Source organism: Mus caroli, unplaced genomic scaffold (genome assembly GCF_978045245.1).
Source record: "Mus caroli unplaced genomic scaffold, Mus_caroli_1 scaffold_17, whole genome shotgun sequence".
NCBI lineage: Eukaryota > Metazoa > Chordata > Mammalia > Rodentia > Muridae > Mus > Mus caroli.
In genome coordinates, this window is record NW_028227272.1 from 19,435,744 (window position 1) to 19,452,308 (window position 16,565).

At 44.0% G+C, this 16,565-nt stretch overlaps 1 protein-coding gene across 2 annotated transcripts in view; it reads right to left on the reverse strand.

The window, feature by feature from the left end:
• Dgkg (diacylglycerol kinase gamma) overlaps positions 1-16,565 on the reverse strand; it is a 190,404-nt gene that overhangs the window by 113,469 nt on the left and 60,370 nt on the right. For both annotated transcript variants that reach the window (XM_021184692.3, XM_021184691.3), the window contains exons 6-7: positions 7,340-7,510; positions 2,957-3,006 (exon numbers count right to left, since the gene is read on the reverse strand). In XM_021184692.3, coding sequence (XP_021040351.1) covers positions 2,957-3,006; positions 7,340-7,510 — 221 coding nt within the window. The remainder of the gene's footprint in view (positions 1-2,956; positions 3,007-7,339; positions 7,511-16,565) is intronic.

Sequence of the window (16,565 nt, forward strand, 5' to 3'; positions counted from 1 at the left end):
TGGTGCACATGTGAGTGCAGGTTCCTGCAGAGGCCAGAAAAAAACATCAGATCTCATCTGGGCGGTGGTAGCGCATGCCTCTAATCCCAGCATTTGGGAGGCAGAGGCAGGCAAATTTCTGAGTTCAAGGCCAGCCTGGTCTACAAAGTGAGTTCCAGAACAGCCAGGGCTACACAGAGAAACCCTGTCTCAAAAAAACAAAACAAAACAAAACAAAACAAAACAGCCAAAAAGAAAGAAAGAAAGAAAGAAAGGAAGGAAGGAAGGAAGGAAGGAAGGAAGGAAGGAAGGAAGGAAGAAAGAAAGGAAGGAAGGAAGGAAGGAAGGAAGGAAGGAAGGAAGGAAGGAAGGAAGGAAGGAAGGAAGGAAGGAAGGAAGGAAGGAAAACAAAGAACATCAGATCTCTTAGAGCTGTAGCTGCAGTTACAAGTAATTGTGAGCCACCCAACATGAATGCTAGGAACTGAACTTGGGTCCTCTGTGAGAGCAGTAGTAACCCCTATGTCATCTCGGAAGTCCCTGACACAGATAAATTTGTTCTGTCTCTACGTCTCTCTGTCTTTTTCTGTCTTTGTCTCTCTCTGTCTTGCTCTTTCCCTCACTGTCCTTCTTTTCCTCTTCGATCTCATGTTGGACTTGAAACTTGTGGTCCTCTTGCCTGTAAGAAGAAATACTACTTTACTCAAAGGGAAACAGTAGCCCAGAGCAAAACTACAGGGTTGGGCAGTGGCCAAGTACAACCAAGTGGGTGTTACGTTTCAGTGGAAAAAATCTGTGAGTCTATTGGAGTTCAGGATTCTATACAATAATCTGACTTAGAAACTGAAAGTTAGTGGGTTGTGCAAACAGAAGCAGACGTAGGTCCCAGTGTCTACCCTGGCCAGGCCATGTCTGATTATGTAAAGTGATGGATGGGCAGGTTCTATTGCACGATGTGTTTTTGTAATAATGTTGCCAGCTGGAGCTTGTCCAACGTGGGTATTTAAAACAGCCTCATGAGAGCCAGTGGAGAACGGGGACACTTGGGCTTCGAGGAGGTTTTATCTAGGTGTGATAGAATGTTTAAACTGTCAAGGCTATGTACTTTTGTGTTTCTTTCATTCTGGTTGGCTGCGGAGGGCAGCAGGGAGCCAGGGGTTGCTGGGGAAGGGACAATGGGAGGGGAGCCTCGTTCTGATTCCCTCCTGGGTTGGGGAAGGAGGGAATCAAACTTAGGCTGGCAAACTGAAGCCTGGTGAGCTGGCAGGAAGCCCTGTCCAGCTCACCCCCTGCAGTAGGGCAGCTATTGTGGGGGAGTGGCCTCTTTGTCACTGAGAGCCCATCAGCCAGGGACTTCAGGTGCGAAGCGGAGTCACAGGCCTCTTTGGAGACTTGTTTCCGTCCACTAACATCATCTTTAAAATATATTCTGGATTGAACCAGTTTCTACCTGCAGTACTGCTCTCCTGTGTAAGATCACCATTGTTCTGTCTCCTGATTATTTCCTTAGGTCTCTATCTGGTACGCCTCTTATAGTCTACTTGACATAGTCTAGAGCGATCCTTGAGACGTGCCAATACCTTGCTCTTTATTTCTTCTCTAGCCAGCCCAGTTTCCCCTTAATCCTACAGCATCCCTGGCATGCTTCAGGATCTTTGCACACAGTGTTTGCTACCTAAAGGGCTCTTTCCCTAGATTAGCCCCTTTTCTGAGTCTCTGTTCCAATGTCCCTTTCTCAGGGAGACCTTCTTTGACAACCCTTCTGAAAGCTGTGATGCCCTCCAGTGCTTCCCTTCTTCCTTTATTTTTCTTCTCAGGAAACATCTACCCAATATGTGTGCACATATATGTATTTATTTTATAGTGTATGGTTTTGGTTTTGCGATGCTGAAATTGAATTGAGGTCCTGAGCTGGGCAAATGCTCTGTCACCGAATTTTATTTCCAGTTCTTCCTACCCCTTCTATTTTGAGAGAGGTACTAATGATCCTCTTGCCCCAGCTTCCTGAATGCTGGGATGACTGGTGTGCACCGCCACTCGCCAGTCCACAGGCATCTGAGATGCTGTTTGGTGTTGCCTAGGCTACAATGAAAGGAAATGGAACTTTGTTACTTGCTACAGAGTAGTGCCCAGCATGATGTACACCCTCGGTAAGTGAATGTTTGACCAAACAGTGCTTGTTTGGTCAAAGACCACAGCCCAGAGAACCGAGGCAGCGCTGGAGAGACCAGTGGAGGTCCTAGGGTAGAGATGGCATGGTTCATTGGCATAGTAGACTTATTTCCTTGGTCCCTCTGTCCCTTCATGCTTTCTTCCCTCCTTCCATCCTTCCCTCCTTCCCTCCTTCCTTCCTTCCCTCCCTTCTCTTTTTTTCCTTCCTTTCTTTCTGTGGTTTCAGTCAGCCATACACACTTCAGTCTCAGACCTGACTGTTCATAACAAGCCTTGGCAGTCAGTCATGACCACAAGGCCTGGGCTCATGGACTTTTCTCTCTCTAGTCTTTCTCTCTCTCCCTAGTCCTGTTCTTGCCCCTTCCTGAAGGGGTAAGGTACTTCCTGAAGGGTACCAGGCTCCTAAGCATGGATAGATAGGAAGCCAGTAACCTCCTTCCTCTTGGCCTGGTTTTGTTGCTTCTCTGCCCTACTCCTCCTGATTCCTGGGTTTCAACAGGAAATTTCAAGGGAAGTCTGTGGATGGGAAAGTTACATTTGAGGAAAATACTAAAATGGTGCCCTATTCTGAGATTGGGTAGTTCCGGGCTTCTGGGCCCAGAAGAAGGAAAACGGAGTCTATGCTCTACAGTCTGATTCTTTGGAAAGCGGCAGGCAAAGACTCCACTCCTGGTCTGCATCCCTTAGCCAGGATGCTGCAGCTCCTGTAGGGATGGAATTGGGGTGTTTGGATGCTTCCTTCACTGTACCTTGCTCTTCCCACTCTTTTTCAGATCCCAGGACTGTGTTGAAAGTGGAAGCTTACCGCTTGGTCCAGGAGTCCATTTTCATCCGAATCATAGAGACGAAACATGACTGCAAGAAACACGAAGGTTAGTCCAAGGTCCTTCAGGAGCCAGCATGGGCTAACATTCTGTTACTCCTGTTTTTAGCCCAGATCCAGGCAGTAGTGGGGCATACGCCAGCTTACTCTCCAAGGTTCAGTACATGACTTCCTTAGAGAAGAGGTGATGCTAGGGAGAAGAATGAGGCTCCTGGGTTTTTGGGCCTTCCTGGGGAGTGACTCTGTGGCAGACACCCTGGAGAGCATGCATATTTTTCTGCATCACCTGGATACAACTTGAAACCCATGTCTGGCAGCTGGTCCGGCCGAGGCACTACCAGAATTACAGCGGGGCCTTTGCCGCCACTGCACATGGGGAGAATGCAGAGTTGGGCATGTTAGAATCTTGGTGCATGCTGCTACTTTGGGATGTCAAACAAGTTAGCTCTTTTCTGGGATCACCTTATTTGTAAGATGGAAACTGCAATTTATGTCTATTGGTTTGAGCATAAGGATTAATATCTACAGCTATAGTCATGGATAGGGCTCAGAATTTAATGGATTATTTCCTTTCTGTTAACAGTGAACATTTACATATGGTATTCCTTAGGCAGCAGGTGCTGCTGTATGCACCCAGTCATGATTACCTAGTAATAATAACTAATGTTAGTAATGATGACATGAGGTAGTTGCTGCCGCTGGAACTACAGGACACTCAGGATATTTATTATTATTATTATTATTATTATTATTATTATTATTGTTGTTGAATTGTCCTTTATCCCAAATGCTGGGAGCCAGGAGCATTTCAGATCTGGGGTATTTTTTGATTACGGAGTATTTAATATATATACCCAGATATTTTGGGGGACATTACCTGAGTCCACATGTAATATTACAGTTTTCATGTGTCTTATGTGCATAGCCTTCAGGAAACTTTATGGAATGTTTTTAGTGCATTCCATTTCGATTGCAATGCAGCCCAGGTGCTCAGATGGGAAATTCTCCATGTATGCCACGGAGTCTCAAAAGTTTGGGAGTTTGGAGCAAGTGTCCATATGCTAATTGGAAATATCTTGTGAGCTTCAGGAAGGTGAAGCAGACAAGGAAGGTCTGGGAAGGATTGGGACTAAAGACTAAGTGTGCGCTGACAAGGACATTCACCCAACTTGTGGAGATGGTGCGATCTCCAATGTAAGCAGGGCAGGAAGCAAGCCAAACACTTCTTCCCTTTTTTTTTTTTTTAATATTTTTTATTACATCTTTTCCTCAATTACATTTCCAATGCTATCCCAAAAGTCCCCCATACCCCCCCCTACTTCCCTACCCACCCATTCCCATTTTTTTGGCCCTGGCGTTCCCCTGTACTGGGGCATATAAAGTTTGCATGTCCAATGGGCCTCTCTTTCCAGTGATGGCCAACTAGGCCATATTTTGATACATATGCAGCTAGAGTCAAGAGCTCCGGGGTACTGGTTAGTTCATAATGTTGTTCCACCCATAGGGTTGCGGATCCCTTCAGCTCCTTGGGTACTTTCTCTAGCTCCTCCATTGGGAGCCCTGTGATCCATCCAATAGCTGACTGTGAACATCCACTTCTGTGTTTGCCAGGCCCCGGCATAGTCTCACAAGAGACAGCTATATCTGGGTCCTTTCAGCAAAATCTTGCTAGTGTATGCAATGGTGTCAGCGTTTGGAAGCTGATTATGGGATGGATCCCTGGATATGGCAGTCTCTAGATGGCACTTCTTCCCTTTCACCCACCTTCTTTATGGTCTTCACAGTCAGTTCTCTATGTGCACCACCTACTGGCCACATCCTCGTTACAGCTCAGTACAGGCTGTCTGGCCATACTATGCCTCTCTCCTGCAGTTGTTTTAAATTCCCTACTCTTTGTATCCACCCCCACCTCATGGTTATGTACCTGAGTAGCATCACAGCCTTCCCATTCCCTCTGATTCCTCAGAATATTCTAGCCAGGGACACATAGTACATGCTGCATGATCTAGAGAAGGTCGAAGCATACCACTAATTTTGTGACATGTTCTGATTCAGGCGACCCAGGTTCAGGCATGCTCCTTTTAACCTTTTCATACTGTCTCACAGGTAAAGTGAGATAACCATGTCTGCCTTCCAGGGTTGTTATAAGACTGACAGTAAGGGAGAAGGTGGATTCAAAATACTTAGCAAGTAAATGCATGATGTTCAGCCAATGGGAGTGCTCTTGCACTGACAACAGGTGGACTCTCAGGGATGACATCCAAAGGCCGCATGCCTAGTTCTTAATCTAGAGACACTTAACTTGTTTTCAATCATTAAAATGAGGGAATGACTTAGACTGATAGAGAGAAAAAAAACAACTCAAAACAAAAAACCAAACCAATGGAAATGCTGACTAATTGACCTTATTTGCATCAAAGGTTGTAAGGGAAAATACTAGCTAAAGATGGAGAGGGAATTAAAAACTCAAAGACACTGAAGGGATATAAGGAATGATGAATCACAGAGGTCTCGGTTGGAAAGTGATCCGGACAGTGAAAACCTATAAATAAATGTGACAGTGGCTGAGTGATCCCTAATGGTGTGACATGAGCCGAGCAGTGGTGTGATCTTAGAAGTATACACTGAGCTATTTCTGGATGGAATCATGGGATCTTAGAATCTGCTTTGCAACAATCAGAAGCAGAAGTGGGAGGGAACGCTCAGAACAAGAGTGACCGCCAGTGAGTGTGAACAGTGGAAGCTAGGGGCTCACACTCACTTGAAAACGGAACTCAGCTCTTGTCCACCTCTGAGGATTTCAATATTGAAAAAAAAACTTAGAATTTTTTTCCTTTCTGTTTGAAACAGTCACTTGGAGCACCATTGGCGCGAAGGATCTGACACGCCTTCCTTGGCAATCGCCAACAAACATGATGCTGAAGACTCAAAGCCCTCCTAACGGTTGGAAATAATTTGATATTTCACTTTTAGCTTTAGCCAGAAAAGAAAAGAAATCTGCTACATTCCCACCAAATTAGCACTTGCGACTTGCATCATGAACACCTCCCCAGCCTATGGGAGAGTTTAAGCTCAGCTAATGAGCAAGCTGTCAGTTTGGTTTTGGCAGGGCTCACCTTTGGCTTACTTCTCTTGGTAATGTTTAAGTTTTCTTGACTATTCTTATTAACTGAATTTTGACTTTTGCTACAGAAATTATTTCTTTGCTGCTACTTAAGTTCCCAAGAGAGGGTAATATAGAATGGGTTGTAGCAAGGTCCTTTCGTTTGCCCTTAAAAAGCATGCTGGTGGCTCCAGAGGCCAGGAGAGCCATCTTGGGATAGTTCTTCAAGGCCACAGGCTCTGTCTGCTGAGCCCTTACTGTGTCCTGAAGGTCTCGTCTGCTTTGCTTTACATTTATTACATTTCTTCGAGACAGGGTCTCTGTGTGCAGCCTTGGCTGGCCTTGAACTCATTCCACAGACCAGGCTTTCCATGAGTTTACAGAGACCCACTAAAGGCATTCACCATCATTCCCAGCATCTGAAGAGGGTTTTGAAACTGACTTGGAGGCACCACAGAACATGCTTAACTCTTCTAGTGAGCGAAGAGCTAGAGCGTAAGGGATGAGTGTCGACGTGGAAATAGGTCTTATCAAGACAGGCTTATAAGAACTCAAGGGAAAGAAAGAAAAGGAAGGAAGGAAGGAAAGAAGGAAGGAAGGAAGGAAGGAAGGAAGGAAGGAAGGAAGGAAGGAAGGAAGGAAGGAAGGAAGAGGAAAGAGGAAAGGGAGGGGCATTTCCTGGCATGCAGACATAGGCCTTTAATTTTGGCACTCAGGAGGCAGAGGCAGACACAGACCTATATCTAGGAATTCAAGGCAGCTTGGTCTACATAGTGTGGTCCAGGATAGCCAGGACTATATAGAGGAACTCTGTCTTAAAGAAATAAAATAAAATAAAATAAAATAAAATAAAATAAAATAAAGGAAAGAACGCAGAGGGAGGGATGGGAGGAGGAATACCCTATAGTTATGGTGTTCCTTGCTTAGGGGGAGATCAGATGTTGAGTATCTTTTCCTAAAATAAGGAATGATCAAGATGATGCCGAGGCTTTCTGATTACAGACACCCAGGAAGCCAGACAAAACAACCCAGAGTCCTTGGTAGCAACCTCTTTCTTCCAAATGGCTAAGGTCTCAGATTTCCGTCTAACTTCTATACTGGTACTGTGTCCTGGGTGGATTCTAGGATATGCTGTTACCACTGCTACTGAAGGGACAGAGAACCTTCCCCATGCCCAGATGCATCCCCAGTGTGTACAACATGATTGTCTAGAACCTTGGTCTTCCTCTGGGAGGAAGCCGGGGCCTTAGATGAGCACTTACATTCTAGCTTATCCTGAGGTCGCCCGGTCTCCATCAGGGACAAGTAACACACGACATCCTTCAGGTACACCACGGGAGCATCTGAGCTTGAAGCCAGAGTACCCGGGTCTTCCCATGGGGCTGCAGCCTCTAGTTCTTTAGATGGTGCTTGTGTCTTAGTTGTTTTTGATTCTGAAAGACAAAAGGGGAACATCCAGGGACCTTCCATGCCAGTAACAATCATCCACCCTATGGCCCCATCCTCCTCCAGGTTGAGGTGAGAATGTTCTATGGGTGGCTTGGAGAATGGAATTAACAGACATTGGTTAATGTGGCCAGAGAAATCCAGCCTGCAGTTATGTTCTAGGGATAGCTTCATTTTGATTCATTTAAGACTATATTTCCTTGCAGAAAGTTTATTCATTTTTTGGAATTTCCAGGAAAGATGGCAGTGAGTCCTGGCAATAACACAGTGAATGAAAAAATCATTTACCACACTGCTCTAAATGCTTAACTTGCAGACCTCATTCTGGATGGGCTTCCACCACATCCAAACCCTTTCTTAGTGGGGAGCCTTGGAAGACTTGCGTGAGCACAGTGTCTCAGTGGATGTGTGTTGTTGACATGAGCCAGCCATGTCAAAAGACCAATGTCTCGCACCCATGGAAGTGGCAAAGCCTTCCCCAGGTGAGGTTCAGAGGGAAGGTGAAGGCTTCCTCTGGTCCATGGATGAATGATGATGTGTGCAGGAAATGATCTCGGTAGCTCCTCCCACCATGTTAACTGCTTGAAGACTGCTCCTCTATAGAGACCGCTTCTATCAAGTTAGTGAAGCCCCTCTTGTTCAGTTGTATATAATAGTCCTGTTTCCTTTTTCATCTGATACAATGACCCCACCTCCCTGTTCAAGTGTATAGAATGAACACTCTGCTGAGCTTCCAGGCATGCTGTGGCTTCTCCATCACAGCCTAGACCCCTAATCCAGCTTCTCTGCATCCCTGTGTCTGTCATTTCTTCATTTTCATTCCTTCACTGTCCCAGGTAGGTCAGTCTCTAGACCCGTGCAAGGATGTGGTATCTCATGATTTTCCACCAATATACCTTATGACAAATGAAGAGATTGACACCCAAGAGAAAAAGTCTACTGACTTTTCATTTTCAGAAACTAGGAAACTTTAACTACCAAGAAAATGCAGAAAGCCACTTGCTCCATGCTCCATGAGGAAAAGTTTCCCCCATACTCTGCCCCCTAGATCAGAAAATATAAAGTCCGTTGTCTGTAAGGACACTGGGGGTTTAACTTCACTATGTGAATTCTGTTCTCTGAGTACTTTGTTCTTTTCTTCCCTCAGCTTTGTTACTTTCATGTCTACCAGAAATCTCTTCATACCCAGTAAGATGTACAACACACATGAAGCAACTGACCGTGGGATAAAGACAGTACTGCCCATGGGGCAAACCAACGTAGGTCCCATGAGGCCAACAGGCAGTAAGTGCTGATGACACAGACAAAGGTGGAGGAAGCCTCCCTCTGCAGCACTGCCTGCTGGGGAAGGCAGTATTACCACACACTCTTCAGAGAACCAAAGAGCCACATGCTGGAAGAGAGCCCTGGTCTCAAGACAACAGAGCTGAGAGAGAAGAAGGCCTACCAGTCCTGTAGGCTGTAAGAAAGGAGTCAGCTGTCATTCATAACAACAGTGGAGGAGATGTGAGGTCTCTAACTTAAAGAGGGCCCATGAAGAGACCAAGATGGAGCCTACAAAATACAGAAAGGAAGCTTCACCCCCAAGTCCCAGAGGACCAGGGGTTTGCAGGTAATTTTCTCCCTTTCTCCCTTCCTTTCTCTCTCTCTCTCTCTCTCTCTCTCTCTCTCTCTCTCTTTCTTTCTTTCTTTTTCTCAGTAAATTTTTTATTCTTCTTTTGGGAAATACAACTCAAGTCCTAGTTATCAGTACATTATCATACCTCTCTAATACTGGCTGATTTTTTTTTTTACATAATTTCAATTTATCTGAATTTGTTAACATTTAAAAACATATTTGAAGTAAATAGATTTACATCACATTCTTCTTTCCCTTTTGTACCCCAACTCCTCTCAGAGACCCCCCTTCAATACCTGCCACACCTTTTGTTTTTTATCATATTCTTTAAAATTAATAAAATATTATAACAATAAAAATGAGTATTTTAAAAGTTGCTTGATATAAAACAATCAGTTGAACAGTCTTATGTAGATGCTTGTCTACAGCAATACTGAAAATACATACGCTTTTCTCAATATAAATTTTAGATAACTCCAAATATATTAACTGTATAATATTTTAAAATAGTATATCATTATTAGTTTTTTTAATGAACATAAATACATAAAGTCTTTTTGTTTGTTTGTTTTGTTTTTAGTAGAGCTTAAAATCTTGGTTCATACTGTGATACAAACCCAAAGTAAGAACAATTTTTGGACATTTGAGTTCATTGTAATAAGGCTGTACTTCAATGTCCCTCACATCACCAAAGGATTTTTACCTCTATAGTAGCTAAGCTAAGAGTTGACAGTTCTTCTGCGCCAAGGAATGAATTGTAGGCATGATTTTTGAATACATATTTCCTGCTATGGTCAAAGCTATTTGATTTGAGTGATTGTCTTCATTCTCAGCCAACAGGGAACAGATAACATTTGTTTAAGAAAGGGTGTGAGTATTGAGATGGTCTAGCCATGAAGCCATTCATCAACTGTTTCAGTGAAGAATGGTTCTGCTTGGAGGGTGGCACAGACATTAGATGAAGGTAAGATTCTGTTTCCTTGGCTGTGATGATTTTGAAAAGCATTCATCTCAGAATAAGAGTAACTTATAAAGTTCTCTTCTTCAAAATTGATACAATAATTATAAATATCAAGCAAAGCATTCAGTTTCTTTTTGCTGTTCTCTTACAAGCCACCTCCCAAATTAATTGTCTACGCTTCTTTTGGCTGTGTAAATAATTTTGAAATAAGTAAGCTGTTCTGAAAACCATAGTATAGTGTAAAAACATCAAATAAACAATCCTACCAATAGAGAGGCTGAGATAGGAGAAGCAGGATTTCAAGACCATTTTGTGGCACACAGCAAGACCCTGTCACGTACAAACAAGCAAAAAGTATATATGGGTTGTACAATATTGGTCCTATTTCTCCCATTACCAAATTGAGAGACCACTGGATGACAGCCAACAATTTCTAATTTTTCATATTTTTGAGTTTTAATCTATTAAGATATGTTGGTAATATTAATTTTCATATTAAGAGATATTAAGGAAAACTGATTGTTACTTCCTGTTATTTTTGTTGTTGGAGGTGGAATTATGCTTGTGTGGGTTTGTTGAAAGATTTCTTTCTTGCTTCTTCTAGGGTGTAGATTCACTCCTTGTGTTGGTGTTTTCCATCTATTATCCTTTGTAGGGCTGGATTTGTGGTGTAATTCTGATAGGCCTGCCTTATATGTTACTTGACCTTTTTCCCTTACTGCTTTTAATATTCTTTCTTTGAATTTGGTTTTGACTATTATGTAACAGGAGGAATTTCTTTTCTGGTCCAGTCTATTTGGAGTTCTTTAGGCTTCTTGTATGTTCATAGGCACCTCTTTCTTTAGGTTAGGGAAATTTTCTTCTATAATTTTGTTTAAAATATTTACTGGCCCTTTAAGTTGGGAATCTTTGCTCTCTTCTATACCTATTATCCTTAGGTTTGGTCTTCTCATTGTGTCCTGGATTTCCTGGATGTTCTGGGTTAGGAGCTTTTTGCATTATGCATTTTCTTTCACTGTTGTATCAATGTTTTCGCTGGTATCTCTGCACCTGGGATTCTCTCTTCTATCTCTTGTATTCTGTTGGTGATGCTTGCATCTATGACTCCTGATCTCTTTCCTAGGCTTTCTAACTCCAGGGTTGTCTCCCTTTGTGATTTCTTTATTGTTTCTAGTTCCATTTTTAGATCCTGGATGGTCTTGTTCCTTTCCTTCGCTTGTTTGATTGTGTTTTCCTGTAATTCTTTAAGGGATTTTTGTGTTTCCTTTTTAAGGGCTTCTAGCTGTTTACCTGTGTTCTCCTGTATTTCTTTTTTTGTTTTGTTTTGTTTTGGTTTTGGTTTTGTTTGTTTTTTGTTTTTCGAGACGGGGTTTCTCTGTGTAGCCCTGGCTGTCCTGGAACTCACTTTGTAGACCAGGCTGGCCTCAAACTCAGAAATCTGCCTGCCACTGCCTCCCAAGTGCTGGGACTGCCCGGCTTCTGTATTTCTTTAAGGTAGTTATTTATGTCCTTCTTAAAGTCCTCTACCATCATCATGAGAAGTGATTTTAGATTTGAATCTTGCTTTTCCGGTGTGTTGGGGTATCCAGGACTTGCTATGATGGGAGAATTGGGTTCTGATGATGCCAAGTAACCTTGGTTTCTGTTGCTTATGTTCTTACACTTGCCTCTCACCATCTGGTTATCTCTAGTACCACCTGCCCTGGCTATGTCTGACTGGAGCTTGTCCTTCCTGTGATCCTGATTGTGTAATAACTCCCCAAAGTCAAGCTGTCTCTGTGATCCTGTGATTCTGGGATCCTGTGATCCTGACATCCTGGGTGTGTCAAGCTCCCTTTGGGACCCTGAGATCCTGGTGTGACCAAGGTTCTGTGATCCTGTGATCCTATGATCCTGGGCATGTTAGAGTGCTTGGGAGTAGAGCTGCCTCTGGGTGTTGTGGGGCTGGCTGTGGAGTTTGTGCCCAGGGTCTGCTCAGGGCATCGGCCCAGACAGACTGAAAAGAACCCATGCCACTGGTCTGGTGGAGTTCCTGTCTTCCTGAGTCCCATTGGTCCCAGTTACTCCCAGTGTTGGGACCTACAGGTAATTTTCTATTGGATAAGATACTTGGATGAGGTAACAGAAGTAGTGAGGTAGGGAGACTGAGATGAGATTACTAATACAACCAAACTATCAAGTCATTTCTGGAAGAAATGCTATATATGGAAAGTCTTAACAGTGATGTGGAAGATAAATGGCAGCATGGGGAATCCCCAGGGCCCTGGATTACTGCCGTGTTCTCAGATTAGTCATCCATTAAAACACCATCAACAGCTTCCACGTTTTCTCCAGCACAGAGTCTCGTGGACCAGATGTGCAATCCCACCTGATTCAACAAGTGTAGAAGCAAATGTTTAAGAGGACATTGTCTTTCAAGTAGGGCCCTTGAGAAAATGGAAGAGACATGAGAGGCAAGATGCCCTTTGGGACTGCCACGTCTTAGTATTTGGAAGAACTTTCCATGTTGTATGGAGGGAGGAGGCTCGAGCAGATCCTGGCATTCAAGGAGAGTTAAGGAGGAGATGGGAGCCTGGGAGCCCAGAGTGTTTCCAAGTCAGACTGGAGTCCAGGGAGCCACACAGACACTAACCCAGAGACCTGTAGAAAGCTCCTTTATAACCAGGGCAGCCACCTTCACTTCTTCAGCTCAGTGGAGATTCTTCCTCCCTGGTGAGGAAACTGCCTGAGGCCGGGTAATGGTTAGGATGTGGGTAGGGGAGCCCAGGGTGGGTGGGTGGGGATTTGGGCAGTTTGGTTAGGATGTGGGTAGCGGAAGATGCAGGATTAGAGGGACAAACTCTGACAAAAAGGTCAGGACTGTTGCTCAGCTTCATCAATGGGTAGAAGCCCAGGGAATCCATATGTTACTAGGAGAGTTTAATTTTCAGTAACCACATGGTGGCTCATAACTATCTATAACAGGACCTGGTGCCCTCTTCTGGCATGCAGGTTTATATGCAGATAGAGTACTCATAAACAAACAAATAAATATCTTTAAAAAAGTAGAATCCTACCCAAGCTATTTTAAAAGAGCAGCGTTGCGTCAAGGCCCCAATCAAAGATGTCACAAGAGAAGAGGGTAGACTTCAATATTCTTCATGACACAGATGCAAAGGCTGCACAATGTTAACTCTAACAATGTCTAGTTTCCTATAAACTGAAATGCAGAGTGCCTGGTACATTATACCCAGCATTCCGTTCCAAGGTGTTTCCCCAAGGGGAGCAAAGATTCTCCCTAAAAAGGCTTATGAAAGAATATTTACAGCAACATTTGTAATAATCTCATACTGGAAACTAACCAAATGCGCCTGTCCCAACAAGTGAAATAATTATGGAAACTATATACTGGAATACTAATGAATGACCCAAATATGTTGACTATTAATATACACAAATGATTAAATATCAAAATGACTATGTCCAACAAAAGAAGAGCTAAGAAAGGGAACAGAGCATGGCCAGATGGCCCAGTGATATTCATAGTGACAGAGGTAGATCACAGGCTGCATGGGGAGGGGCAGGGCTGGAGAAAGGACTCGTCAAGAAGTTGCTCATAGATGGTGGACATGTTCGTTCTCTTGGTGTGCAACTGGCTTCTGTGGATGCATGCACACTCTAGAGTTCTGATCTCACCCTTTTACGCCGACGACAGTTCAGAGCTATCTATGTAAGGACGTGACTATGATTTTTTTTCCCCTGAAGATGGTTGGATCAGTAGAGTTCTGGGTGGGTTGTGACGCACAGCTCTCGTTCCTAACAAGGTTTAGTTTACTCTTGCATGGGGATGCTCTGATCCAGGAGGCTTGACCCAGATCATCCCATTAGTGTCTCTCCTTCTCATGTTTTCACATGTGGGGACTTCAGGCTGTGACATCTGCCACCCCATTAACTCCCAGGGTTGATTTGGCTGATCTGGCTGGCTAAGAGGGTGTCCCCTTCCTCCCTCACCGCACCATGTGTGTCCCTCCCGAAGCCATGCATTCAGGGAACAGGATGACCTTCCCTGATTGAAGGAGGACTTGGTCCCACCCCCCACTCCATGGAACCTCCAAACAAGCTCTCGAGGTCCACATGTGAAATACCCAAACCTCCAGTCACCTGATAGTGACTGAGACAAACGGCCTCTTCTACACCACTCCAGCTCTGTCACCCAGCACCCTCTTGTAAGCCCCTTCATTGGAGGGACCTGTCTGTTCTGTTTTTGGTCACAGTCTGTGTGGTACTGGTTGACTTCCAGCTGTGGCAGAGAAGAGAGTTTTGGGACCCTAGCACTGGGTTTGCACTAAATGGTGTGTGACTTTCTCAGGTAGACTTTCTCTCCAGACTCAACCTGCTTTTGTTTAAACCTATTAAAAGAGGTCATTGCATTACAACTGGGGCTTACCCCGAGCCTTGAATGACAGGGATATTTGTAACTATAATGTTAAATGAAAATAACAAATCTAAGTTCAAAATTATATATGGTGACCACCAATCTTTGTTATCTTTGTGGCTTATTGTTTCTCTCTTTTTTGAGGGGGGATTTGAAGGTTAGCCTTCAAGTTGTCTACAGTGTGAGTATAGTGCTTTTATAACTGGGAAAACAAAGCAAAACAAAACAAAAAAAATAAGGAATTTCTTTTAGATATTCAATATTGTGCATTGGTGAAAAATCTCAACGGATTAAGAAATCCAATAAAACCCCAAGGACCAAAATTCTTCCTTTTCATCTCCTGAGGTGACACGATGATGGTGACTCTGGGGGGCTTTGAGTCAATACTTGCATAATGTGAAAGACATTTTCTCTGCCCTATTCTGGGAAGAGGGAGCTGAGATGGGCTGTGCTACATCTAAGTGTAGAAAATGCTGTGATTGGTGGAGGCCATGTCAGTGGGCTGTGCTATAGCCGAGTGTAGAAAGTGGCATGATTGGTGGAGGCCATGTCAATCAGAACCTAGTGTCTATAGACTTCTACTTGAACAATAGGAAAAGCCTAGGGCTTCCCAGAGCTGGCCAGATTGTGGAGCCACAGATTGGCTCTTGTAGGAAGGGGCTTTCTATGAAGCATCTACCTGGTCCCAAGCCTTATTTTTGGTAAACAGGGACATTCATTAAGCCATCTATTGATGGTGACCTAGCAGAACATGGATTCTTCTTCAAATCTCCAGTTTAAAAAAAGAAAAGAAAAGAAAAGAAAAAGAAAAAAAGAAAAAGTTTAAATATCTCCCTAGGCCCCAAATTAGATAATTGCCTTTTCGTGATTTAACCTGGAGAGCCTGGTGTTTTTCTTTACTGTAAGCAGGTGAACTGGTACTTGACAAATCAAGTCTCTAGAAGGAAGTCTATGGAAGTTTCTTTTTGAGACACAGAATAATAGAGCTGTTGCGAATGAGCAGGGCCATGTCCAGCTCCAGCACTGTCACGTGACCTCCAATACAGTCAGTAACCTCCCCTCCGTGAAATCCTTCCATGAGCCTCTAACGTTATTTTGAGCCTTAAGGCATGGAATGCAACCTGAAGGCTCCTTTGGAAGTTCCAAACACCTGGGGCTGCATGCTTCCTTGCTGGGAGTTTAAAAATCTCAAAGCCTTGCCCTCTTTCCTGCCGGGAGAATTTTTCCTGTCAGAACTTGCTCCATTATATGACCTATGAGATGTAAGACTTATCTACCTATGCCTTGAATTCATTGTCCACCAGGAGAGTGAGATCTACCCTGGGCTAGTAGAGCTGATACAGCGCTGTCGGGAGTGAGTGAGCTGACAACCTTGAAGAATCTTGCTCTACAGTTGTCACCAAAGGCATCCGGAAGACCCGGATTCTGAGCTCTACAGCCCGCCTTGACAGCCTTCCATTTCTGAAGCATGCTCTGCCTCCCATGTATAATGTCACTTTTCTCTTCTCCCTCATCCCAGTCTCCCATACTCTCCTTCTGTCTCTTTCCAGTTCTCTCTCTCCCCTGCCTCTTAAAGAATTTGCATATTATTTTAAATTATGTATAGAGTGCATGTCTGCACGTGGATATGTGCTCGTGAGCCTGTATGCCCATTCTGGCTTCGGATCCCCTGGAGCCTACGTATAGCCACCTGATGTGGGTGGTGAAAGTGAACTTAGTTCCTCTAGAGGAGCTCTTAAATGCTGAGCCATCTCTGTACTCCTTCCCTCTTCTTTTTAGGTGGAGCCTCCTTGTTGCCTGGTCTGGTCTTGAACTCAGGGGCTCACATGATTCTCTCACCTCTGCCTCCTGAAAAGTTGGGACTACAGCATCTGGCTCCACAGTGAATTTAAAACCATCAACAACAAACCCAAACTAACTTACCAGTCCTTCTGCCAAACACCAAAAGCTTTATAATGCTTCTAGTTTCCCTCTTGGGACCAGAAAAGAGAATGATCAGGGCTGTAGCTAGTGTCCACTGGAAGGGGCTCTCATCCTAGGTCTCTGCTG